Source organism: Numida meleagris, chromosome 25 (assembly GCF_002078875.1).
Source record: "Numida meleagris isolate 19003 breed g44 Domestic line chromosome 25, NumMel1.0, whole genome shotgun sequence".
NCBI classification, from domain to species: domain Eukaryota; kingdom Metazoa; phylum Chordata; class Aves; order Galliformes; family Numididae; genus Numida; species Numida meleagris.
Genome location: NC_034433.1, coordinates 4386884 through 4413825, shown reverse-complemented (window position 1 = coordinate 4413825; position 26942 = coordinate 4386884). Strand labels below are relative to the sequence as shown.

Genomic DNA, 26942 nt, shown 5'->3' with positions numbered 1-26942 from the left:
AGTCTCCTGCTGTGGGCTAAGTACACTTTATAGGGCATGCTCGCTGCTAACAGCTTATTTTTAGGCTTTGGTGATAGCAAATGGTTCTTGAACACTTACCAATATGTATAAATAAATAGAAGATGAATCAGAGGAAAGTCTTGATGATCTCTTTACTCCTGGTTGCATTACGTGAAGACTGAGCGCAGTTCTACAGCAAACAACAGATTTCATTTTAATTCAGTTTTAACTTAACACAGTATTTGAGGCTTGGGAGGATGAGAAATGGAGACAATGAGGTGTAATCAGGCCTATGAATGCTGCATACACAGACATTTACAAAGCAAAAGCTGGGAACTGCACGTGGCTAGGAAGCTGCTTTCTGCAAATACGTTCAGTGCATTTGACCAAGGGCAGCACAACAGTCATCTTCTGCAGGAGCCTCAGCAGTACAGTAATGCCTGGCTCGAGGTCCAGGCTACAACTGTTCTGACAGGCTGCTGCTGTGCAGTATTTTTCCAAGATCTCTGGCGAGAGCCTGGTACCTACTGTTACGGTCTGATGTTTTTGTGCCACCATCTGGTCAGAAGTCTTTTTCCTTAATTTGCTCATTATGAGCTCTTTCACCTGAGAAGGAGTTGGTGTGCCTGACAGCTCGGGCTCAAAGCAGATAGAACAAATAGTTTCCTTGGGCCTGACCTGCTTCCTCCCATTGCAAAGCTGATTGAAAAGCCAGCTGGGCTTACGCAGGGTTGTAGGACTTTGTGTGTCTTTCCAAGCCTCCCTAAAAGGCTTCCAGGTGTCCCGGCTAGGTCGCAGCCAGGTGGGTACCTCTTTGCCCTTGAAGAAAGAGATGCTTCCTCCTAGGGGAAGAAGTTGGAGGCAGCTCTTAGTCCACTGTCTAGACAGGGGCAGTTCCAGGAGTCTGAGCAGCGCAGGAGCATTCCTTGGGGGCTGCTGTGTGAAAACCAATCCTTCCCTGTCCCGGCAGCAGGCAGGGATCGCTCACTCTCTGGCTCTGGTTTGCTCCTGCTGCCCGAGTTGTTAGGGCTGTGGGACAGGACTGAAGCAAGCTCTGGCCAGGAGATGGTGCTGAAAGGCAGCTGCCAAGCGGGCAGGGGGCCTGGAACCCTCTTTGGTACTGGGATGGCACGTGTGGCTCCCAAAGGGTGCTGGGTGATGCTTGGGTTCAGGTCAGACCTGCAGCAACAGAGCTCCCTGCACATGGCGGTGGCTTTCCAGGGCAGCCCCCTGCAGGTTCTGCCAGTGTCACAAACAAGCTCCCAGCAGAGGCTTTGGGGGATTTAAATGAGCACAATCACTGCTGTACATCCTGAGGTTCAACTTGGTTTACACGGTGTTGCCTGAGGCCGTTTTAGTCCTCAATACAGTGTGCATCCTGAGGTTAGGAATACTGGATCTGATTTCCAAAAAGGTGGCAGGGATTAGTTTTATGTTGTGGTGTGGATTTTTTTTTCCTCTAGCCATGTCCTAATAGGGCCAGTAGTTAAATAGTGAATGACGATGCAAATTCCAATAGCAACAGCAAGTCTGAGTTGGGCTGAACAGGAACAATGTGCTCAGCTCTTTTCTCGCTCCCTGGGCTGTCTGCAGACCTTGCACAGTAAATCAGTTGGTCAGTGCTAGAAAGCTGTCAGCAGCCTCAAATACCAGAAAATAAAAGGCTTTGAGGATCTTCTGTCTTTTGGGCTTTGGGATTTTATTCTTATTTTTTGAGAAATAAGAGGGGCTACGTTACGGATAACAGCCCACTGCAAAGGTGTTAGCTCTGCCAATTCCTTGCTTAAACCATGGCACGAAGAGGCCTTGCAGGAATAAATAGCATTGCTTTGCGGAGCTCTACATTGTGCTGTTTTTCATTAGGCCACTGTTGCACGAGGAAAGAGCAGGGGAAGCGGAGCTGAGGAAGAGGAACACCCTTACGAGCTGTTGCTTACAGCAGAAACTAAAAAGCCAGTTGCAGTGGATAGAAAAACAAAAGGTAAGTGACCATCCAAGAATGCATTGAGCAAAACTACAGAGGGCAGAGTGCTTGGAACAATTAACGCTGTGGGGTGGGGCATCTGGATTCTGTATTGCAATTGTTTTGTTTCCTGGTGATCTTCTCTTTTATAATGGAGAGATCTAAACATTCCTGTACAAAATGTACACAGAGGAAGAGCAAATCCGCTGAACTGACAGCTGAGAGATTGCAGGGACCTACGCTGGTAACTTAGAACATAAATGAATACTGTGCACTGTCAGTGCAGAGTTGGAAGGCTGCGCAGTGTTGTTACGAGTGAGATGAACCAATGCAAGCAGTGAATGAGCCGTGCTCTCCATCCAGCTGAGCCTGGAGACCTGCTGGTGTTGCATGTTTGTGTCAGCAGATGATCGGCCCGCCCGGCCCGGTAATAAAATCAACACGCTGCTGTGTATGAAAGCTAAATTGAGATGTAAACTAACAAAGGATGAAACTAAACATGTACAGAGCAAGCTCTCCTCTGGATGTGGCTGCAGATCCCCCGTGTGAGATACCAGCTTAGGTATTGAATGTGTCTCTCGTGTCCCAGAGGGACTTCTGTGCTTTGCAGAGGATCTGAGAACACCTTGTCTTCCATGCTTGGCTGTCACTGGGCTTTCTGGCTCCCCTACGACAACAACAGAAGATTTGTTAGAAGCAGAAATATCCCTTGCTTTATTCAAAACTTCTGAGCAGGAATTTGGAAGGATTTAGTTTGGACTCTAAACCCGGAACCCATCTTGTTTTGAGGATCACGAAGACTCGGAGTGATGCCTCCCTGACTTCCCTGTAAGAGCTGCAGCTTTCTCATTTCTGTTCTTCCCTTGCAGCACGATGGCGTTCATTCCTTGAGTCCTGCTGCACTCTTGGCTTGTGTGGGGTGGCACAAGAGGTCATTGTTTTCCCACCAGTGTCTGCCAAAGCCGCTTGCTGCCTGAGGCAAAGTTCGGATGCTTTTCAGGTTGGCACTCTGAGATCTCAGCTAGGGAATAGTCCTTGGGCAACAGCCATTGAACCAGAATCTTTCAGGAGATATTTCCAGTGCACAGCTACTGCTGGTTATTCAAATGTGAGCTACCTCCACTCCACTCTGCGGCTACCAAATCCAGCTTAATATGAGCAAAGATCCATCGTGACCATGTCTGTAAGGAGCCTAAATCCCTTTCCACTGTTGGGGGGGGGGGGATCCAAGGGAGAGCTTTCTCTTTCTCTAGGACTTGCTCACTTCTGTAAATACAAGAAGTGCTATAACCAGTGCAGGAAGAAGGAGCCTTTGATCAAATGCAGGTGAGGAGCTGCTCCAAAAGGGCCCCTCCAATGTATTTCTCACCTTGTGTACTTCTGAAGCTCAGCAGGGGCATTTCCCACTGCTCTTCATGTGGTGCTGAGTGTAGAGATGATTGTGCCCCTCTCGTGTTTGTTCTCCAGAGGGTAGCAGCTGTTTTCCAAAGCAGCTCAGAGCTCCCTGCAGCGTGGCCACACGTGTGGCAGTGTCCATGTCCTGCAGGAACTGCAGAGCTTTCTCAGGACCCCATGTCATCTCTCACCTGCTTCAGGTTCCGTGACCCCAGTAGGAAATGAGGCAGCTGTTCAGTCATTACTCTTTTTATTTTTTGCCCCCTCTTCTGTATTGTTCCTCCTTGTGTCCCTCTCAGCAGTCACAGGTAGCTTCTTTCTGCACAGGATGTTTCCTAACTGCTCTGGAAGGGCGGATCAGCTTTGAAATCTCCTGCTTTACACAAAACCAAATGTTCCAGCTCTCGCAGTAGCTGGGGTCAGATGCTAGAAGGACATGGGGAAGCAGATGTAGCTGAGTCTGAAATGTGAGTATGTGCTGATGTGGGGATGAGGACACATTTGGGAAGTAGTGGAGTCATTTTGACATGAGTTAAGCAAGGGCTGAGCAAGGCACTAAGGACTGAATTGAGGCGTTGGAGAATTTTTCCACCTCTGGATCAGAAGGGTCCTGGAGCATCAAAGGCAGCAGCTCAGCTCCAAGACAAAGAGCAGACGGAGGCATGGCTTGGAATTGCTCCTTGGCGCTCGATCTGAGAGGCTGTGCTTCTAGATGTGGCTTGGTGACTTCTGGAGGAGGCTTCAGCCGGAAGATAAGGACTCTGATGTGCTGGTAGAAGGGCTCTTCAGGGCAGCCACAGGGCAGAATTGCAGGCATGCTGTTCTTAACGGTGCCTTTCATATGTGATAGCCGCCTTTGTTCCTCTTGCTGCAAGTTGTCTTGTGTCCAGTGACCAGATGAATGTGGCATTATCCGCCCGGCTCTAGTTGCCCTTTGTGTATGTTGCAGCAGTTTGCTGTCACATGCTGGAGCATTAGGAAAAGTTGGCTTAATGTTTTGGGCAGAGTATCAGAAGTGGTTTGAGCCAAGTGCTTTCCCATCTCCTTTGGTAAGGAAACTACGTGCAATCTCACGCATGAAGTCAGGGCTGTCAGACCTTGTAACAGGACTTGAAAATAAGCCAAGAGTGGTGAACTGTGCGTGGACTGGTTGGGAGGAGACTGTACAACTCCTGCTGCGTTTAGAGAGAGACCGACGGAGGATGAATGCAGAAAACACCTCTGAGTTTGGATGTCTGTCTTGCTTCTGAGGAGGGCCACCCGCCAGTGCTGTCAGCAGCCTCAGGTAGGACTGACTCGGGTCTTTCTGGTGGTTATCAACAGTTGGTGCTTGTCGAGGTTCTGCTGGCGTGCTGCCGTAGCAAGCCCAGCTTGAAGCCCTTAGCTCACCCTTCCTCCTGCTGGAGCTTCCCTCAGTGGTTGCGCTGGTTCCGCCGGAAGAATCGCTGTTCTTCAAACCAGAATCTGAACGGACCCAATCGTAAAGGACAAACTGTGCTTCAGAGGGCTTCGTACTGCCTGCAGAAACAGTGGGGTGGGCATCCCTGTAGGGGGTGTATGGGCACACAGGGCTATTACAAACCAGGGGTGGAAGGATTGGAAGCTTCTTGGTTTGCTGCGAGATGAACGATAACGTAGGACCAAAGCCTGACTGCTCTCCCATGCTTTTGTCATTGCTGGAGGACAGACCCTTTCTCCACATCTTTGATCCAAGCCTGCATTTCTGCTGTCACAATGTATTGAGAAGCTTCCGTGCAGGGTAACCTTAGGACAGCGTTCCCTTCGCTTTCCTGAAGGGCAGTGGGGAAGGGAGTACATATGACCACAAGTTCAGATGGCTTTTGGAGGATAAATTTTTGTCTCAGACGAATGAGGTGATGAAAATATATTTCTGGATTTCACATGCAGTACCTCGCTATGTAAATGAACCTTTGTGTTTGTATTTTACTGCAGTTGAAGGTTATTTTTGCACCTCTAAAGTAGTACTCTAAAGGCCAGCTTCCCTCTCTGCTGCAGCCTTTTATGCCACAGGAGCTAGATTTGCATGCTCACCACCTGACAAATTACATGATATAGCACAGGGAGCCTTTTGTAGGTGAAGATTAAAGACTGGAATATGCCCTTGCTAAATTCTAAGGTTGGGAAGCTTGAGCAGAGAGCGGCTGCAATAACAGCTTGATTCTCATAATCCAGGGGCATGAAACAAACCCTCCTGGTGATATATAGGGAAACAAACTTGCTGGAGGCAGTGTGGCTGCAGCTTAGTGTAGGGAGTTTGGGGAAGTGCTTTGTATCTGGGATCATCAAGCTGCTGGCAGGGGAGCATGTAATTGAATCCTTCCTGGGAAGCAGACGGTCTGTGCCTGGAGTTGTGCTCCAGTGCCCACTCGCAGCTGAAGCAAACCCTCCTGTAGGTGAATCCTGCAGCAGGCGTTGGCTGAAGAACTCAGGCAGTCTGTGCTTGGGTGTGAAACCAGCCAAGGGACTTGAACACAAGTCTCTATTTAAGGACGATTACCTTTCTGAGTGAAAAGGTGTAACTGGATGAGGATGCTTTCAAAGGCAGATAATAAATACCTAAATCCCGTGCAGTACAGCAGGTGGATGGACCTGGGCTCTCTCTGCTTTTCTAGCCCTTAGGTATTATTTTCTCCTTGTCCGGTTTCAGTGGGTACTTTAAAAGGGAATACTGCTTGTCTTCTTGCCACGATCAGCACATTGGCTGAATTGCATAAGCAACTTATCCCCAAAATATACACGTCCTGAGACAGCCACTGGTCACTGGCCAGCAGTGGTTCTGGCCTCTCCTCTCAACCCTGGGCACCTTGAGTTGAAACCCCAAAAAGTAAAACCCGGGGAACCCTCTGTGCACCTCAGCGGTCAAAAGGAGTGAGGTCACTCCTTCCATCCTACAAGTGTTCTTCTGCCTGCAGCTTTCGGGGCAGGCTGCCTTGCAAACTCTGAGATGTCTCTTTCAAGATGTTCCTCATCTTCTGTCCGTGCGCCGTTCCCCTTGCTCCTTTCCTTCTCTTCCTTCCCTGGCAGCTCTCTTGTATTTCAGAGTCTTTCTCCATCGTCTTGAGGATGAATGGGTGGCTGTGATTTCTGTGCAACAGGAGCTCCTTTGTGAGCCCTGGAGCTGGGTCTGGGGCGCTTTGTTCCAGCTGCACCCAGCACGTGGCACAAACTTCTCCGAGCCGCCTCTCTGCATTCAGCAGGAATGGCAGTGGAGGTCAAGCTGGGACACGGGAGAAGTGATCTCCAGGGGAGGAAGGAGCAGAGGGAAGGCTGTTGAATTTGTAAATTCCCTTTCAGGGTTATGCGACCGTGTCCAGTCCCTCTTGCAGGATCTGTTAACTGTCTTACACCAGCTTCTCCTATGAATGCAGCATGTCCTGTCTCTTCTGAGGTTTCTCTCCAGCCTTACAACTTCAGATGTTTGTGCACACCAACAGAACGCAGCCTGACCTGCAGTTCTTCCCAGCGGGTGCTGCCGGCGCTCCCGGCCTGCGCTGGGCACAGGGCAGGTGAGGCTTTGCAGTGATGCCTGCCCTCGGCGGCTGCAGCCACAGAACTCGTGGGATATGTACCCATGCAAGATGATCAACAACTACTTCATTGTCCTGGAATCCTGAACTCATAGGATCCGGAACAAAATAAGCCCCAGCATCACTTGACACCAGTGAGCAGCGAGGTCTGCCGGCGCGCTGCCCTGGCAGTTAACCTCCGCTCAGGCTTTTGCTGTTCCTGACTCAGCTGCCAACCCAGCAAGCTGCTCTCTGCGTTTCTGTGGAGTAAACAGATGCCTGCGAGGGACTGGCTGGCGCTCGCAGGGCGCGTGAGACCCCGGGATCTGCCTGGCGTGCGAGGATGAATGGCTGATTCAGGCCCTTCCTGCCTCATTTCTGGTGTGGGGACGCACCACAAAACCAGATGTGTTAATGCTTGGAAATGACCTGGTCAAGCCTAGTGCTGGAAAGGATGCTGGGGGGAAGGCGCCTGATTTCACTATTGTTGCTAATAGCTGCTTCTTGTTAAAGATAAGCGGAATTGATTAGTTCACTTTGCCTCGCTCAGTGAGATGAGCGTTCCCTTGCCAGCTCCCGAGAGCTGCAAGCCGAGGGGTTTCCTCTTCGTGTCCAGATATCCCCCTTATATTTCAGAGCCACGTTATTGGGGCGCTTTGTTTTATTGCTCCTCTGCAGTGTGCTTTTATTTGTCCTCCAACCAAAGCGTTTATGGCGGTAAATAGAAGCGGTTAAAATCTGCAAACCGCCGCAGACAGGTACGTAGGGATCCCAGATCCACGCAAGCTGCGTTTCCTTGTTTTCTAACCTTTGCTTTTGCAGCTCAGCACGTGTGTAACCTGGCCGAGGTGAGTACACATGTCGGTGCACACACCTGGCAATTGGGACTGGTCAATTATTGATGATTTACCTGATACTGAGGACGTTAGCGCAGCGGTAACCGAGTAACAGCGTCGCGTTTCTGGGACAGCCGCTCGTGCACGCAGCTCTCTGCATTAGCATTCTGTGTTCAGTGCTTAGCTTGCAGCAGAGAGCCTTTCTGACGGAGCTTTTTATTGCATAAACTGTTTATTTCTCTCCCCCGAGTAAGGAGGAGAGGTTAAACTCGGAAACCACGAGGGAGGAAGGCATTGTTGTTTTTGGGGAGCAGCTTTTGGAACTTGCAGGTTGATTGCAGTCCAGAAGTTTTTCCCACCCTGCAGCTCGTGCCAAGAGCAGGGAGCGCTGCTCTAAATAACACTTTGGCCTTTATGGAAATGTATCAGATGTTCCAGGAGCTCCGTCCCTGCTTCTCCTACCTCGCTTGCTCTCTCTGCAGGATATAGTTAGCACTTGTCTTAGCCTTATATAGCAAGGCCTGATAGTTAGTGTTAACAGGAATAAAACAACACGGAGAGCTGCCAGATTGCATAAATCAGGCCAGTGTTTGGAATTTCATAAATGCCACGACTTTGGGTACAAGTTGAGTACGCGGAACAATACGGAACTGTTCTCTCTTTATCTCTCCCTCCCTCGCTGAGGGAGGGCAGGGGGAGAGCTGGAATTTCGCAGCTTCTTCCATGTTTTTAACTTTTTTTTTTTTTTTTTCCATTCTCTGCTTTCATCCCCCTGAAGACCACAGGAGGAGCAGCGGCGCCCGCAGCCAGGACTCTACGGACGCCCAGGACATCCAGGTTCCGGAGCAGTTTTCGGGGTTGCTTCACGGTTCTTCCCCCATCTGTGAAATAAGCGAGGACCCTTTCAGGCTCGTTTCCTCCGCGGAGAAGGGAGGCGTGGAAGCAGCGAGCCACCCACCTGCTATGCAGCTGGAGGATGCTGATTTACCTACCTCCGCATCAGCACCGACCGGCTCTCCAGACCAAAACCAGAAAGCAATCTACGCAACCGTCCAACACACGCACGTCAACCGGGCGGATCCTGAGACTGTAGGCACGCCCCACGTGCTCCAGCACCCCGGCGGTGCCGAGGGCGAGGGGGACAGAGGTGGTGCTGCGGGCAGAGCCCACCCGGGGAGCAAGCCCAAAGCCGAGCTCAAGCTCAGCCGCAGCTTGTCCAAATCGGACTCCGACCTCCTGACCTGCTCCCCAACAGAGGACGATGCCATGGGGAGCCGGAGCGAATCGCTCTCCAACTGCAGCACCGGGAAGAAGAGGCTGGAGAAGTCGCCTTCCTTTGCTTCGGAGTGGGATGAGGTAAGGCTGAGCTTGCTGGAGAGCTGCTGTGCCAGGGATGAATCTGTGCAGCGTGAGCTCCTCTCCGCTGCCTTGGCCTTCAGAGGGGGTCCTGGATGGTTTGTGTTGCTTTTACTAGCTCACATCTCATTTTCCACAGGGAAATGCTGTGTTGTAAGTGGTTAAACTTCTCTTCTGGCGTTTAAAACCTTAATTGGAGCGGGGAGAAGCAGAACTGCGAGGAGTTGGGGGCTTTTCTAAGGTTTTAAGTTACTTAAACGTAGGGCTTGATTTCTTGTAGGCAAGCCAGATAAGTTTAACACCCCCAGAATGGGGGAGTGTTGATAATTGTGATCCTCGTGAATTCGTGCTGACCCCCTCTTCCCAATTCTTCCCCTTTAGACCCCCAGAATTTAGAGCGGAGGTTTTGTGTCTGGGTCCCTGCTGCTGGGGCTGAGCTGTGTCCTGGGCTTACAGAGTTGGAGAGCAGAGAGTAATTGAGCTGTTTAATGTATGTAATAGCTCCTACTTCACATGGTTATTTTGGAGGCTTGTTAGAAGGCACTTTATTGTAGTCTGGGAGGCCTATGGATAGTTAAATATTTCATGCTCAGAAAGTTGGCCCTAGTGAACCACTCGGGCGAGATTAAGTGTCCCTCTGAAATCCAGCACCGCAGCATTACTGAAACATTCTTTGGAGATGATTCTCTGCTGGTAGAGCAGCGGCGCTGCGGAAGAGATAAGCTCACATGAACCACTCTTTGTACACTGAAGGGAAATACATGGCCCCGGCGTGTGCTGGGGGTCAGGGCTGTGTGTGCCGGGCTCGTGGCGGTGGGGGATGGCTGCCCCGTGGGATGGCTGTGCCCCCTGCCTGCCCCTCGTGTGCTGACAGAGGCTCAGCTGCCTCTCTGATCCCAACCCTGCGATCAAATCACGTTTGGTGGAAGATGGGGGTATTCCACCATGACAAAAGCAAAGTGGGAATCGTTCCTCGGCGCGAGCCCACCCTTCAGTCCACGCGCTTTCTCCCCCTGACGTGTCTCCAAACCCGTATTTTCCTCTGCAGGTGTTTGGATTGCAGAGGCTTTGCTGCTAATTAGCTGGGTTCGTTGCACCGCAGCTGTTAGCGAAAGGTCCTGTAACGGAAGGCACTTCTGAAAGGAGCAGAGAGCTTTCCCTGCGCTTTCCATGCCTCACCAAACTGTTTACAGCACATGTTGAAAGGGAAAGGAGCCTCTGGCTTTGCAGTGCTGCACGGCTTTGCTGGTAGCAGGGGTCAGAGCTCAGCGTGCCTGGGCTTCCGCTGCTGGGAGAGCGGAGCCTGCAAATCTGCTTCCCTGCTTGTAAACAGAAAGCGTCGCTTCCAGCCCGTGCCGCCTAACGAGCCACAGGAGGGAAAGCTGCTTTTCCTTCCCGCCGTGTTTAGGTGAGGAAATTTAGAAAGAATGTGAAAAATTCCCATCTGTCTGCAGTGGAGTGGGTCAAATGTGAAAATATTCGTGCGATCAAAACCTGATGGTTTTACATGTTTTCCCACTTTCTGGTGTAATTTGAACACCTCGCGGAGCCGCTTTGTAGCAGCAGCCTGTGGCTAGATTTGCCCTGGGTTCTCCCAGCTATCACACACCTCCTCGAGTGATCCCGGACGAGTCTCCCTCCTCTCTGCCTCAGTTTCCCCATCTGTGAGATGGGAAGAATATCCTGGCCCCCGCTGAAAAACGCTGTGCTAAGCTGAACATAACAAGCGAGACAAGCCAGCAGCTGGTGATTCATCGCCTTTCACTTGCTTTGCTCTTCAGTACCTAAAGGCTCCGTGCAGAAGCGTGCACGGCCTCGCTCTGCCTCCTGGTGCACGTGCAGCACTTGCACTCAGTGATGCTGTTGGCAGGAGGGGCACGCTTCATGCAGCAGAGCAGGTTTTTGTATAGCACAGAAGGGAGCTGCTGCTCGTTGGTGATTCATGTGGCCAGGCCGCTTCTTGCTATAGAATATCGTGAGGTTCCTGTGGCTGGCGGTGAGAAGTGGTGGGCTTGCACCTGCGGGGAACGTTTGGGGTTTTGTTTTTTTTTTTGCAGTGATTTGTATGTGCAGAATGGGGCCGATCTGGCCGGTCATAATGGCAACAATGAGATTTAAACATAAGCAGAAGTGATGTTGCTGGAGGCTTAATTAGTTCCCTGAATGGGGTAATGCAGCTGCTCTGAGTTCAACGTGACTCGCAGCCTCGGAATTTCCCCGGCTAGCAAAACCTTGGAGCTGCTCTGCCTCTGTGTTCGGGGGAACAATGGCAGATTTATAGGAGTTGTTCTGTTCAGTTTGATAGTCTTTATGCAGGCAACCAAGGAGGAAAGCGATCCATGCAGAGCTGCAGCAAACAAGGAAGGGCTCTGCCCACAGCCAGCAATAGGTGTCTGCTCCGGGCGTGGGGGCACGGGGAGGGACCCGGCTGTGTCTGTGGACAGATGATCTGTGACAGAGCTGGCATTGCTCTGGGCCGTGGGTGAGCATGCACAGGGAGATCTGCTGCTCGGATGGAAGGGTCACAGCCCTGCAGCCGAGCGCTGCCAATGCCCTTTGTTGGAAGTGGGAGGTGGCGTGGCTTTGCCAGAAGGGTGGGCTGGGGAAGGAGTGATTCACTTGGCAGCACTCGGCCCCGCTCCCTGTTGCAGCGAGGAGCAGCTCCAAGGTCCTGGCCCGGCTCTCAGCTCCGTGCCGCAGAGGAGCACGCACCATGGCCCCAGATGCTGTAAGCAAGCAGAAAGATCAGCAAAGCAAACAGCGATGTATTGCCCAGGGAGCGGAGGAGGACTGAGGGAGGTGAGGACCAAAACGTGCTCCTTCTGCTGCCTGGGAAGTGAGGCTGGGGAGAGGAGCCATGTGCAACGCAGAGCACCGCCCTGCAGAGGTGCTGGAGTCCTGCCGAACTTGGCGGAGGGCTGAAGTGATGAATTTGTTTGGTGTAAGTGGCTCATGAATATTGAGCAGCTGCGAGATGAGCACGCAGCCGGCATCGCTCACCATGAATTTTGCATAGGAGAATAAACTGCGTTTGTGTTCCTGAAGGAGCAGGGCTCATCCCTGCTGCCAGCCTGCTCTGTGCATCCATCTGGGTCCGTTTGCAGGTGCTGCTGCAGGTGAGCACACCTGGCAGGGCTCGGTCCCAGGGGGGCTGAGCTGCTCTCCCCTGACCCATGAGCCTTCCTGGGTGAAAGGCAACGCGTGCACCTCTGACAGCAGCTCAACGAAGGCTGGGGGATGCACAAGAGCCGTGCTTTGTTCTGGGCCCATACAATCTGATGGCTTTCAGCCAGGCTGAGGTGTGAAATGATTCCTTCTCTCCTGCTGCAGTTCCGGATCCTTCTATTCCTCGGGCAGCTGAGCTCGGCTGTGCTGGAGGAGAGAGCCCGACCACGCTGCTGCTAAAGCTCATCAGGGAACTGCTCTGCTCCTTGGGGAAGCGGCTCCTGACAGCGAGAGCAATTAGTGCTGCTGCAGTGGCCCCGGGGGGCAGCGATGGCTGGAGAGGAGCAGGGCTGTGCTCCCCACCCCCTGCCATGCTGCCAGGCTCCTAAAAGCAATATTTCAGGTATCTGGGAGATGCGTCCCACGCAGCGTTGCTTTTTGCAGGATGAGTGAAAGCCACTGAACACGCACACTGGATCAGTTGGGCTCTGTTTGTCCTGGAGGTCAGCTGAGCTGACCCGGTCGGCACGCAGACACAGCACCATGAGGTTGGAGGCGGATGGGACTGGAGGTATCGGTGAGACAAATGATTTGGGAACCCTTTTTGGGGGCAGGGCACGAGGCGTGCTGCTGAGAAGGAGCTGCAGACCTGGCTCCCCGCAGCCCCACGTCGCCTCTCCCAGCTCTCTGCCATCAAGTGAGCAGCTCCAGTGCTGAATTTGCGATGAACGGCTCAAAGGGTTCCAGCATCGGCTGCACAAAGCGAGGTGGCTGCTGTGTCTTCAGCTCTTTCAGGAAGATTAAGCCTGCTTCAGAAGAAGCTGGGGGAGCTGAATAAAACATGCTTTTTTTTTTTTTAAGCTTTTTAAAAAAAAAAAATGAAATGCTCAGTCCACCTCTTTTCTTCCCCCAAGTGAGTTAGCTGATGAATTAATGAATATTTTGTATCTAATTATGGCACTGGACGGCCGTCCTCATCTCCTGCAAGCGATTGCAGCCTGTGCTGTATGTTCCCTAGGAGTGAGCTGCACATCCCTGGTGCATTCTGCCGTGGGTTTGGAAGAGCTGGGGAGCACGATGGTCAAGGCTGTGCTGCAGCGGGGTGGCTTGAGGTGCTTGAGTTCCATTCACCTCGGCAGGACGGCTTGGCTGCTTAAGCACCCGGTGGAATTACTGCCTTAATTACACTCTTAGAGTTGAGGATTAGGAGTATTTGCATCAAGATGTGAAACTTTGAGGAAAGCTCTTGATGCCAAACCCGCCACTGCCTTAAAATACTCTCAGAAGTTGAAATTCAGAGCTGCACGCTGGTGTTGGAAGGAAATGCAAATCTTCCCCTCGCTGTTCAGGGGCAGAGCTGATATTTTGTGCCTGGTGAAACTGCATCCTGTAGAAGCTCAGGGTTTCTTGTTCTGACAAGCTCTCAGCTCACCTCCTGGGCTGCAGCTCCTGTGTGGCCAACGCTGTGGATCAGATACCGGGGTTTCAGGTGATGGATGCAGTTGGGAAATCCACGTGCTGGGCCCGTCCTTGCCCCTACCACCTACAGCTTGCAGGCTGTCCTGAGGCATCCCAGGATGGTCCTGCCTCCTTCCATCCTTGCCATCAGCCTACACCTCCTAAAAACTTGATGTATTCTTTGGGTTCTGGTGTTTAAACTTGAACTCGTGCCCTGGTTCTGAGCTGTAGGAATGGGCTGTTCCCAGCCCCAGGGCGCCTGTTGTGCTCCTCAGCCCACATCCCCTGCCTCGAGCTGGCTCCTTGCTCCTAAGGTTCCTTCCAGTCTTCCCTTGGCTCCTTTGTAATGTGTTGTGGTACTTTGGTTATGGGAAAAGAAGTGATATGCTCCGTGTTTTTATCCTGATCTCTGCTACTCTAAACAAATGTGTCCTTCAGGATCTCAGTTGTCTTAGTTAATGAGCTGATTATTCTATTGTCTCCAGGTCCCAACATTTCCTCTCCTTTTTCCTGTGCTAAGGTCAGGAATTCTTATCATCCTCAGTGCTGGACGTTTCTTTTCCCTTTGCCCCCAGTGGCAAGATTTCTTCCACCCTCATTACCCTTGTGAACACTTGTGTTTCCACAGTTCAAGTTTGCTGTAAACCAATGGAGAACAAAGCATTCTGAGCCAATGAAGCCAGCGTAGCAGCCTTGTCAGCTGGAGTTCTGGTCTGAAAGGCGAATGTAAAGACCAGGCATTCCTTGTTCAGTCTTTCTTTATATTCTCTTCCACTTTACAGAGCATCTCAGAGCCCTTCAGAAGTATTTTAACACAGTGTGTATGTATGCAGTCCTTCTGCAGCCTCTGAAGCTGGCTTGACCACGCTGTGCAGCACGCCTGTGCTGCAGGAACCTAACACGTTGCCTCTGGCCAGGAAACATAGCTGTGGGGATCTGAATTGCCCCAGTGTTCTTAAGGCATCTTTGCCTTTCTTACGGTGAGTTCAAAGTAGCCAGCATGCAGCCGTCCCATTTTCCTGAGCGCACGCGTTGTCTCGTTTGGTGTCCATCAGCTTTCTTGACATGGTGACATCCGACTTTGCTGCGGACTTCAATCAGAGATGCTGAGGGGGCTCTGAAACTGCCCACCCACGACACACTGCTTGTGAAATACAAGTGCACGCTGTGAATTCCTGGATTTGTAACTTCGGTGTTTGGACGAAAGCAGAGGCTGCAGGTGGGATGAAGCAGCAGTCCCTGATCTGGATCCAGAGGAGTTTCCCCGAGACCTGAGCTGGAAAATGCCTGCATTTATCGCTGAGTCCTGCAGGAACTGTGAGGTCCCTTCCACCCACCCCGTGCCTCCACGTGCAGCGATGAAACAGCAGTTCATAATATCAGTCATGTATGAACCAAAGACTTTTCTGGGAGAAAGCGCCTTAGATCATCTGTCCTTTGCATCAGCGGGATAAACAGCGGAGCAGGCAGGACCTAATTGCTCGTTAAGGCTGCACCTGTTGTATTGTCTCCCAGATGAATGTCTGCACGCAGGATCTCTCTGCTGCCTGCGAGTGCTCTCATTTTGAGCCTGCAGCGCGTTGGCTTTGCAGAAAGCCGCCTGCCTTTCCCTGGGGTTTGGCTCCTCTGTTGTTATCTGCGCTGTTGTCACGTCGAGCCTCAATTACTGCGATGGTGCCGAAGGTTTCGGGCTGCGCTGCCTCGCTTTGCTGGGCTGCAGGCTGTAAGATGTGGCTAATGAATGGGAAGCAGCACGTCAGATGCAACGGGCTTCATCTCACATTGCTGCTGGGGGCTTTTCACCACGTGTCGTCTCAGCTTGAAATGAGCAGCAGGAGGAGCTGGGCTGGAGCAAGGAGTGCCCTACCAGCAGCCTGGGAGGTGGGAAGGGGTCAGCTGGGAATGCTGTAGCCGTGCACTGGGTTTGAGGTTGGTGGTGGCAATGTAACGGGCGCTCATTTTGAGGTGCTCCCAAGGGCTGTGTTCAGCTCTTGGGTCATCCTGCCCTCCCCTGCTCAGGGTGCAACTGGTGCTGGAACCAGTGGCTCCACGCTGAGCTCCCCTGTGTGCCCGGACTGCTTGCTGCATCCCTCAAGAGATGATTTCACAAGTCAGCAATTAAAAAAAAAAAACAAAAAACAACAGAATTCCTAAATCCTGATAAAACTGCTCTTTCTTTTTCCTCCCAGCAACCCCCAAGTAGCCAGCTCTTGTTTACTAGCAACTCCATGCAGCAGCTGGGAGAGGCGGTGGTGCTGAGCTGGAAGCACCCTGCCCCGGGGCCGGTGTTGCCCGCTGACCCAACGCATCCTTATTATTTTGGTCTTTATTTCTTGCAGTGAATCTGTCGGGCTGTAACGAGGCTCACTGCTTTGCAATCAGGGGTGTGCTTGTTTCACTCAAAGGGGTTTTTTAAGCTGGAGAAGCAGCTGGTTGGGTTTTCTTCCCATTTTCAACCCAGCGTGCCCCCGTCCCTCTGTTGTAGGAGCTTGGAAATAATGAAGCCTTAACCCCTGACACTTGGTTGGAACTGCAGACATTTCAAATACTGATAACCCTTAAACCCAGCCCTGAGGAGCTTTTGGGAATAAAATTATGCTCGTGGAGCTGCTGCCTCGTCCGCTGAGGTTTAGCCCTGGGCAGCTTCGTACCATAGGTTATGAACTCCTTAATAATAAGGATTTATAATGGGAATCCTGATACATTCTTAATTATTCCTCTGCAGCAGGGTGTCATTAGGGTGCAGTGATACCATCGACAGCGGCCATTTGTGCGTCTTTATTTCATTACAGACTGATCTGAATCGCTCTGCTGCTCCGCGTTCCTGTGCTGTGCCGGGGTGCTGTGCCCAGGGAAGCTGCAGGACGGGGATTTGAAGCTGCCCATTTGGGAAGGAGCCTCAGGGGAAGCAGAAAGTCCTGACCCCACGCAGAGCTCAGAAAGAGATGGGCAACAGTGTGCAGCACCAGACAGCAAATCATGGGGGGAGCCGGGCCGGGGAGGGGAGCAGCAGGGCTTGGAGGAGACCCCCACTGCGCTGTGCAGTACAGTGATGGCACAGACAGTGCCCCATGGTAGCAGGAGAGCAAAGCTCCGTTACATCTCGTTCTGCTTATGTGTAACTGAGCAAGCCAGAAGTTGTTATGGGGATTTAGAGGGGAAACACTCGGTTGGAGCTGCTCGGTGCCCCGGCCTGAGCTCGGAACGCTTTGCTTTTTTTTCCAGGGTAAAAGCATCAGAAGTGCTCTCCTTTGTGCACTGAGGCGTGCGTGGGTTGTGATGGCGATGTTTGGCGTGCGAAAATGGGGACTGCAGGAAGCCTACATTCCCTCCCAGAGCCTCTGTGGGGCTCATGGCACGGCCGTGGGGCTCTGCTGGGGACGGAGCAGCACGGGCTTTGCCCATTCTCTGAGGGTGTGTGGGGGGAAGCTCTGCTCGGGGCCCATCGGGGGGAGCAGAGCTCCGCAGAAGCTGCTTACCCAGATGCTGACATGCCCATCTGTGTTATTTCTCTCCTCCCAGGGCAACCTTGCTGTGTCCTTGGGAATCACTGATGCTGCGCGCGGAGACCGAGCACAAAACTTGTGCTTCTGTATTGATGGTGAATCTAAGGGCTTTTCTGCTGTCGGTTTGTTTTTACATCCCCCCTTCCAGAGGGCTCCTGTAGCATACAGATGCCCCCAGACCGGGGTGAGAGCCAGGCTAGCAGAGCGCTGCCCGATGCTGTGCTTTCTGCATGAAGCTCCCTTTCCCTGCATGCAAATGAGCGGCTGCAGGCTGCTCGTACTGCATGAAGCCCTGCTTGATTCTGGTGACCAAATCCCCCTGGCCCTTGTTAGCCATCCTCTGTCTCTCTCAATGGACTTGCTGGCTCCAAACTTTAGTGGAGGGGAAAAAAGACGAATGAATATGGATCCCACCGTGCTTCCACCCATCAGGGCAGGGGGCAGAGCCCCATAGCATCAATGCTGGGTGAGCGGCGTCGTTTTTGCCCCCTGTGCTGCATGGCACCCTCTGCAGAGTGCTGTCCGAAGGGGATGTTGTGGGGCAGCACTTTGTCTCCTGCTCGCGTCCTGACCATTGCGTCCTTCTGCCTGGAGTGCTGAGGGGTGGGGGGATATTTGCAGGGCTCTGGGGTCGGGACGTCCTCTGCCTTGCAGGAGGACCAGCTCCAGCATCCAGCTCGGCTTCTATGCATCTTCTACAAACGAATGCCTTTTTCCCCCATTAATGAGAACTCAGCTGCTCGGGGTGGTTTGTTTTAAGATAGAGCTCTGTTTTGGAGTCAGTGGCCAGTTGCTATGTTTCCGTGGCTGCCTGCCTGCGTGGAAGCACTCACCACTTCCCAGCCCAAGGGTGATGCTCGGCCGCACCCAGCTCCTTTCTGGGGATATTTTTATTTTTCAGCAAGGCTTTAACAGATGTGCAAATCTGCCCGTGCACACAACCTCTGCAGCTTCTTCCATCGCACCCCTTGTTGTTTGGGTTTGCTGAAGCACTCCCTGCCCTCCTTTCTCCCGCAGCATTTTGGCTTTGCGTCGCTTTGCCTCCTTTCCTTGTAGGGTTTTTGCTCAGGGCTCGTGGGCCAAAGGAACTTCAGAGCGTGGATCCTGCTGCACCGCTCCGGATTAGGGGTAACGCGTGTGGTTGTGTGAATTTAGAACACAAAGGGATCTTGTGGCTTTATTTCTGTGGATGTAAAAGGAGGAAAGAAAAAAAACACGCAACCTGTTTGGAGACGGATGCGTGGCGCTTCAGTGGAAAAAAACAGGTTAAGCCAAAACAAATTGGAACTGAGCGTGCAGGCTAAAACCAAGCCTGAGCTGCGGCACTATATTTAAACACGGTATTTTTGTATTTAAATAATTAACCACTGGGAAAGAGCAGCCTAAAAAAACGGTAGCGTGTGTTGTTTGCAAGGTATCCTCCCTCCCATCCCCATCTCAGTGCCACGGAGTGCAGCTGAGGACCAGGGGTGGAGGACGAGGATGCGTCCCTCCCCTGTTTTTGTATCTTTGCAGCTTCTCTGCACCCAGATCCAGATGATCAGCCACGTGCTGATTTCTGGGCTGGCGTTGGGCTTGGGACAGCGGTGCTCTTTGTGGCACAGAGGGAGGGGGAAGCGGGATTGCTTTGTGAGTTGCAGCACTTCTGGCTGCAGCATTGCCCGCCTGGGGATGGACCCAGTGTTTAGCAAAGGATGAGCCCAGAACGTAATCCTCTGCCACGTGATTCTTCCGCTGCCATTCAGTGTTACAGAGCACGAGGCAATCCCCTGCTTTTGAGGAAACGTTGGTGGGCGTTTTAGTGCTGCGAGAGCACCCGCACCTTCAGCACGGAGCTGTCAGAGCCGGGGCTGTGCCTGGGAAGCGCCGACCCCTCCCGCGAGGAAGAGCGATCACTGAACCTGGGCAGCTCGTCCCGGCAGCCGCAGCTCAGCTGTGCTTTGAATCCAGCTGTGGAAATGACCGCAGGCGAGGAAGGAAGCAGATTTGTGGTGGTGTCAGCCCGTGGGGAGGGCGATGCTTCCAGCGTCCGCCGCAGCCTGGGCTCAGCAGCAGTGCTAAAGCAGGCGCTACCAAAGCCCTCGCTCTTATTTGGAGATGAGGTTTATTCTGCACCATCCCCTGTTTTCCTCCCGTATTTCACGGCCTTTATGTGCTGGTGGTACATAAGGGCGCCGTGAAATTTCAAGGCTTTGCTGAAGAGCTGCTTGAAGGGGCAAAAGCAATTAAAGCAGGTGGTTCTGGCCGCAAAAACGTGCATTGAGACCCTCAGGTCGCCCCTCTCAGTGACCTTCCCCCACAAACAGAGGGGGCAATCAGTGCTTTTCAGTTATTTGGTGTCATCTGCAGGCCCAAGCAGAAGCTCCCGCATCCCTCACACGTCCTTCAGGATCCGTCCCAAGCGATGAGAACTGGAAAAGCTCTTCAGAGCTGAGCTCGTGGAGCGGAGCGGGGCTGATGGAGTGGAGGTGAATGCCACAAATGCCTCCAGTGGAGGAGAAGAGTTAGCAGGCACGGTTGTGGTCAAAAGAAAAACTCAGCAAAATCCATTTTTTTCCTCTTAACCAGTTGCAGTTTAGCTGACCCCACACTTAGCAGCTTCGCAGCAACTCTGATTTATGGAAGAGCCTTTGGCTGAGATGGAAAACAAGATGATTATTTCTTTTGTTGCAGTTCTCAAAGCTGCACTTCTAGGACCTCCTTATTGTATTCATCCCCAGTGGGTGTAAATGGCTGGATGTGTTTTTATCCGAGGAAGGGGCTGGCCATGCGAGCGCTGCGAGCCGAACCGCCCTGCCCGCGTTTCATTCTGTGCTTGTCACTTAAGTGCCGCCTTTGTCCGCTTGGAATTGGGATATTTTTGCTTCTTACGTGGCCTCATTCTTTCTTACTGCATCCTTTTAAACTTGAGCTCCAAATCCCATTTCTTGTACAAGCAGCTTGCAGTTTCTGATGGAAGTTCTGAATGGCTTGTCTCGTGGAAGCCAAAGCCTTCACGTTCCGGGCTATCACATCCATTCTCCTTCATCATTTTTCACCTCCCATGGAAGCAGGGATCTGCCTGCTCGCCCCGCTGCTCTGTCAGTGACTCTGTTAGCTCTGTGTTGCCCTTTGGCAGCGTGTGCTGGACAAGAAGGGACTGTACTGCAGATCTGAGTTGGCAGGAGCCCCTGCAGATGTTTGCTGTTTGCTGTTTGCCCAGCCCTGAGCTCCCACTGCTATTGCTGGCACCTGGGGTGCAGGCAGCTGGGGAGCAGAGGGTCCAGGGCAACTCAGCCTCCATCCCCAAAACTGTCCTCAGAAAGACCAGGAAGAAAAAGTTGTGTAAGAGCTGAGGTTCATTTTGTTGCCCTCTGTCGCTGGTCTGAGCATCAGCTTTGCATTCAGCAGCGAGCCTCGCAGGAAAGCTTTCCTGGGAGCTTTCTGCTTGGGAATCTCTCTCTGGGGGCTCTTTATGTTTTTATTTTCTCCCTGGTAGTAGATCGGAGACAGAGGTAAGCGAGCAGACCTGAGCCTCTCCAGGGTCTCATTGCTCTCTGGAAAATAGTGGGCTTTAATTGTTTCATGTTTTCAGCTATTAAAAATTCGGAATTGACGTACTGAGCTGCGATTTAGCAAGTCTTGCACCTTAGCAGGATTAACCTGGTGGTTGTCACTGCCAGTTTCCCCAGGTTCCCGCTGACAACTTTCACACAACCTTACCTTTTTGTTTGCTTTGTTTTTTGCAAGTGCGGTCATTTATGTCCAGTTTTAAAGACACCGTTGCAGGCAGTGGTTTGTGCCGTGTCTTAATTGCATGAGGTTTGCCTCCATCCCGTGGTTTGCACAGAGCAGGGATGGAGTTGTCTCTTGCTCCCTCTCCTGGGTAGCTAAGGTGTTTGCCCCCACCACGTCGCTTTTGCAAACTTGATCTCTTTTCAGGCTCTTTCTGGGCAAGGGAGAGGCTGCGTGCTCCTCCTGCAGGGAGAGCTGAGGGCTTTGGGGATCCCATTCTTCTCCTGAGGTTTATGCTCCAGAGGGATGGGTTTCTTGCAGCTGATTATTTTCAGGCATGGGTAAGGTGTGGGAGGGGAGGCTCTGTAGCATCGCAGCTTCTCTGAGTCACCCACCTGTGAGAAGGGCTGTGCAGGCAGGGCCCTGTGGTCAGCGCTACCTTACCGGCCTTCCCTGGATCCCTCCAGCAGCCACGTGGTGGGCGAAACCCTGGGGGCTGCCTCCCCACGTTCCCGAGGCTCTGTCAGTAACGCAGCACGTGCTTGTTTTATTTGCAGATTGAGAAAATCATGAGCTCCATCGGCGAAGGCATCGACTTCTCCCAGGAGCAGCAGAGGATCTCAGGTAGCGTACCCGCTTCGTGTGTGCCTTTGTGTCCTCTCCCGGAGCACAGCCGTGTGCTGGCTGCTGCCTGCAGAGCCCTGTGACCCAGCCTTGGCTCCCACAGGGAAGGCTCCAGCACAGCTGAGCACATCTCCCCTTCCCTTTTGTCGGCGGCTTCCAGGACCTGGAGCGGCTCCTTGCAGCCGTTCCCTGCGGGTGGGGAGGGCTGGCTGCTGTGAGCGCCTGGGACGCGTTCTGTGCAGATCTGTGAGTTTGCAGCAATGAAGCCAGCTCCAGGCTGGGTGGCTCATTGCCCCCGCTCCCACAGCCCAATCACATCCCCACCAGTGTTTGCTTGATGTGTAGGAGGGAGATCAGTTCTGCACGTACCAAAAGATTCCGTTTGCAGCTGAGAGGTGTAAGGGCTCCAGCCGATACCCAGGGGGCAGAAAGCTCTGCTAACGCTGAACTCCTCCAGTTACTGTTCCCAACAGAGCCGCTAAGAAAGTTGGGCCAATTGCTTACAGCTCTCTCCTGCCTCTCCAAATACGTTTGTCTCGAGTTCCTGCTCTTCTCTGCTGGATAACAACAAAACTTTCTTTAAGCAGTCACTCTGAAACGGAGCCGCCGCGTGTTTGCCTGTTGGCTGGTCTCACCATCCCCACGACAAGCTCGCTTTTGTTTCTGCTGCATAATGCAGCAGCAAGATGCGCTTTTTTTTTGTTACGTAAGCATGGATCTGTCCCTTCAGATGTGAGCAGAGCTCTTGACAGCCCTCCACACCCGTGTGCTGTGTTCCGTAAGGCTCACAAAACGTTTTCAGCCCTCAGAGGATGGGATCGGGTTCTGTGCTTTGAGTTGTGTCGGAGTGACTGCAGTCAGCATTTTTTTATATCTACAGCAGCATTTTGTGTGTTTAAGAGTCCTGGATCTGTTGTGTGGATTACTTTTAGAGTCCCATACCCAGCGGAGGGGTCTGTTGCCCTTTCTTCCTCCGTGCTCAGGCCAAACAAAAGGGGAAGGAGTGTTTAATCTTCCAATGTCCCCATGCACCCAGGTGCCACCCCGACGTGACTCACACCAGGGCACAATAGGTGGCTTCAGCATCCACATCCCAGCTCTGTCAGCAGCCTGACGTGGCACTCGGCCACATGCAGTGCAGCACTGGGCGCTCCAGCCTTGAGTGAGCTGCTCCAGGGAGCGCCTAAAATTAGCCATCAGGAGGTCTGTCATCTGTACAGTGCCGTGGCACAGTTTTGTGTTGGATTAGGAGATGAAAAATATCCTGATTGCAGTCTCCTGAATGTCTTACAAGTCAGCACGGAGGTAAGCAAACCAGCCCTGTAATTAGGGTTAACATGGGCTTTAGGGTCAGTTTCCAGCTCTGGACAGACTCCCCCATAAAATGTGTTTGCTGGAATATTTTAAGGCCTCTTCCCCAGCTTTCCACCCGTGAAAATCCAGATGCCCTGTCATTGCTTCAAAGCAGATACGACTCGTCACGTTATTTTTTGGTACATCTCTTACCTCTGTGCTTCCATGACCTTGAAGCACACGGTTGTATTGGTTTTATTAATGGCGCGTGAGATGACGGGGCTGTGCCTTTTGTCTTTGCTGTCTGAGATTTCCACGAGCCAAGGTGAGGGAGGAATCCTGGTGTCATTTAGTGCATTGATTTTCCTCAAACAGAGCGGCGTTCTCCTCCAGCCATGTTATAACTCTTATCTCCGCAATGCAGCATCGGAGCGGCGGGAGATGATTCTGGGTTAAAACACTTTCATTTTCATAAATGTTGTAAGTAGAGGAGGCTGGGGTATGGGGAATAGAGCTGCTCGCCCTGAGTTTGGCTTCAGGATGCAGAGCTGCATTCAAGTTTATTGAAAAAATCTTCCTCCGCTGCTCCTGCAGCGACCTGCTGGCGTGTCCTGGCTCCGTGTGCCAAACAAGAGCCTGCTGCAGCTCTGCCTCCTCCCACCCAACGCTGGCAGTACTTTTGTCCCGTAATTTTTGTTCTTTCTTTCGAGGAAAGTGCATAGGAAGGGGAAGTGGGACTGGTGGAGGCTCTGATGTCAGTGGGGTGCCCCTGTCCCATGCACAGGCCGGGGAGCAGCCCAGCTCTTCCCAGCCAGCTGTCCAGCACTTCTACCCAGCCGAGCTGCCCCGCAGGATTCATTCTTCTCTCCCCAAGATGCAGCTCCACTCTGGGATGCAGCAGCTGGGCGAGGAACTTGTTCCTTCCGCTGCCTCCGGCGGAGCTGCGGGTTGTCAGCGTATGGAGTGAGTGCTGGGCTTCAAAGGAGGAGATAATTGCTTGGCTTTAATGGAGCCTTTGAAACGGGGCTGTTTGTAGTGAGACACGGCGTGCAGAGCTTGATTAAATGGATGCCGGTGAACTTTGCTGTCTGGGGACCGAGGGGGGCTGATGATCATGTGCTGCTCAAGGGTTTCAGAGAACCCGAGCCTTGAAAATGTTGACATAGGAAATGCTTTCCGCCGGTGAGGGCGGCTCAGAGCTGTGCTCTGGGACACTGACCACGTGCCACTGCGTGAGCAGCCAGGAGCTGCCCTGCCTGCCTGGGGCCGCAGCCTCCTCCAGATGCTCCTGGATCTCTTGGGGGGATCTTCCTTCCCAGCACCGCTGGGAGCAGGGCCGGGCAGGTGCCAGCTGCAGGTCAGCGTGGCTGTCGTGTGGCTGCGTTCTTCGGATGGGGTCAGTCTGCCACGCTCCCAGCTGTGGGTGATGCCAGGCTGTTCCAAGCTCAGCTGCAGGTCCTGCACTAAACAAGGCTGCCTGCGGCAGAGGAGCTTCCCCTGTACTTGATGAGTGAATTCCTCTCTCTGCCTTTAATCGGGAGCAAAGACAAAAGCAGAACTCAGCTTGTTTGTCTTCCTGGAGGACGCAGGAGAGCTGCACCACGAGGGACCGTGTCCTCCCGCATCTCTCACCTCCAAACTGCTCCGAGTGGGCAGCGTCTCCCGCTGATGAGATGCTAATACGCATCTGCAGATGCAGCTCACGCCTGCCAGAGTAAAGCTTATCTCGATCCATTTGTCACTTGGGCCTTTGCTTTGGTGAGGAGGGACCCCCATGCACTCCCAGCGGGGGGTTAACCCCTGCCTGCCCTAAATGCTGGTGAGGGTGAGGGCTTATGTCTCCCAGGGCCAAAGGGCTTTGCAGGGTTGCGACGCAGCGTGCGGGTTCTGGTCGAATCCTACAGCAACCGCTCAGCACCCAGCTTGCTGCCAAGCCCCCCCCCCTCCCCACCGTGGGCTGTAGCTGTCGCAGCGCGTGTGATTGATCGATATCATTAGTGAAGAGGTCTAACATGGAGGGGAGAGGAGGAGCTTGCACCTCAGCAAAAGCTGCCGCTGTGCAGGGTTGGCAGCAAAATGGACACCGGGCTCGGCGCAGGCAGAGCCGCGAGCTGCCCGCTCCTCGCGCAGCGTATCCCCACGGCTGAGCTGCCTCGTGCTCGGGGCGGGCTCCCTTGCATGCAGATCTGCAGCCGTGCTTTCCTTTCCCTCGCTGTGAACACGGGGTTGCTCTGCCAGCCCCTTGCCGTGAGGTCAAAGCGCTGCCCGCAGCCCGACCCTTCTGTTTTCTGGCATTGTTTCGCTTCTGCTGCTCAGGAGTTTGCTAGGGCTGTTCTCATGGATCGGATCGCCTCGCCAGCATGAGGGAAGCTGCAGGGAGCTTCCCAGCTGTGCTCTCATCTCCAAAATTGGATGGGTTTTGAGGGCCCTGGGGCTCCTGACTCTCGTTTTGTGCCTGGGATCGCTGATTTGCCTGTGGAGGCTCAGCGCCTTGTTTGGCAGCTGCTGCGGAGCTCAGTGCGCTTGGGTCTGTGCACACAAGCAGTTATCACACACAACTGCCTTGGATTTAGGAGAAGCAGGGGACCTTGGAGTTGTGCTGGGACGAGGCCCGGGCCCTGCTGTGCCCCTTGCAAATCCAGGCAAACTTCTGTGCCCCCAGTCCCTCTTCTGTAAAATGGCGTAACAGAACTGCCAGCCTGCTCCCAAACCTGTGCTGTGTAAACCCAATAACCCAGCAGGTTCAGCCCCTGATTTCCTGCTGGAACACGTAAGGAAGCCTTGCAGGTGTATTTCTCCAGCTGAGTCCTGATGTTGGGGTGGTGTAGGTGAGGGGGAAGGAGGTCCATCAGATGCGTGTTGGTAAATGCTTCTGGGATGACAGAGGATCAAGGAACAGCATCTCTTAAGGATATTGGATCCTTAACTCTTGTTTAAGGGTTTTTTTGGCCTGGGGAGAGAGGTTTGCATTCAGTCTGTCTGTGTGCACCTCTGTTTCGCAGTCACACGTCGTATTGAGCTCCAGCAGCCTGCTCCTGCTCACCCCTTCATTCCTCCCAGCCGTGGGGCGGGGGCTGCTGGCTTGGCAAAGCAAGCTGTGTGCTGCTGGCTGGGTCACAGGGCTTCAGGCAGCGTTCCTGTCCCCAGAACTGAGGGGCTGAGTGCGTTGTGCTCAGTGAATGAGCCTGATGCAGGCAGGAGGCGTGCTGCGTGGGCAGCAGTTATGTTCGGGGCTTGGTGAGTTACCTCTGCACTTGGCCCGAGACGTGAGAAACGTGCCCGGTGTTTGGCTGGACAAGAGGGGAAGAAATGTTAGCGACCTGCATTTGGCTAATGGATTTTACTTCCAGTAAAGTTGGGTGCCAGCTGTATTTCTTGCATCTGATAGCACTAATGGCTTCATCCTTCTCGCCTAATGCACTGCCTGAGCTCATAGCCCCCTCTGTAGGTGTAAGGACTTCCAGCTGCTCATCAGCCCCAGCTGTGGCAACAAACTCCTGCCTTGCTTCTTCTGCACCTTGTGTCTGTGTGCGGACAGCGCTTCCATCCAGGCTGGCTTGGTCTTGCAGCCTTTTATTCCCGGCGAAGCATGGCTGGGTGTCTTCAGAGCACACCAGGTTGTGCTGAGCTGCTTTCGTGAGCGCTTGGGGTGATGCTGTCCATCAGACATGCCCCGCTTACTCCTTCCTGAAGGAAATAGTGAGGTGTAAAGGGACCCCTCCGAGCCCACCGTGCCCCCGTCCCTTTTCTGTTTTCTTTGAGGTGTGCTTTGTCACCTGAGAAACGTTGCGAGGGGAACCAAATGGCTTGCCTTGCTTTTTTTCTGCAACTTTTAATCATTTCTAACTACATTCCGCGCACCGTTCCCCTTCCCCAGCGCCCCGTGTGGCCTTTTAAAGGCAGGATTCCCGAAATTTGGAGCGGGAGGAGAAGGAAGGAGCTGACTTGGCTGGGAAAGAGCAGTTTATTTTAACCAGGAGTTGTGACCAGGCTCTTGCTGGGGGCATGGAGGCTGGCAGTGATCTGCTCCCATGTCATCCTCGTGGCATGCACGTATCATAGACTTTTCTGGCTTTAGTCAGGGCTGTCTGGGGCATCTGTTCTC

The 26942-nt window shown here is 52.9% G+C and overlaps 1 protein-coding gene across 6 annotated transcripts in view; it reads left to right on the top strand.

Moving 5' to 3' along the window:
• The window catches only part of ANKS1A (ankyrin repeat and sterile alpha motif domain containing 1A), an 87503-nt gene that overhangs the window by 35280 nt on the left and 25281 nt on the right, over positions 1-26942 (top strand). For all 6 annotated transcript variants that reach the window (XM_021377080.1, XM_021377084.1, XM_021377086.1 and 3 more), the window contains 3 exons: positions 1864-1981; positions 8500-9077; positions 21478-21544. In XM_021377080.1, coding sequence (XP_021232755.1) covers positions 1864-1981; positions 8500-9077; positions 21478-21544 — 763 coding nt within the window. The remainder of the gene's footprint in view (positions 1-1863; positions 1982-8499; positions 9078-21477; positions 21545-26942) is intronic.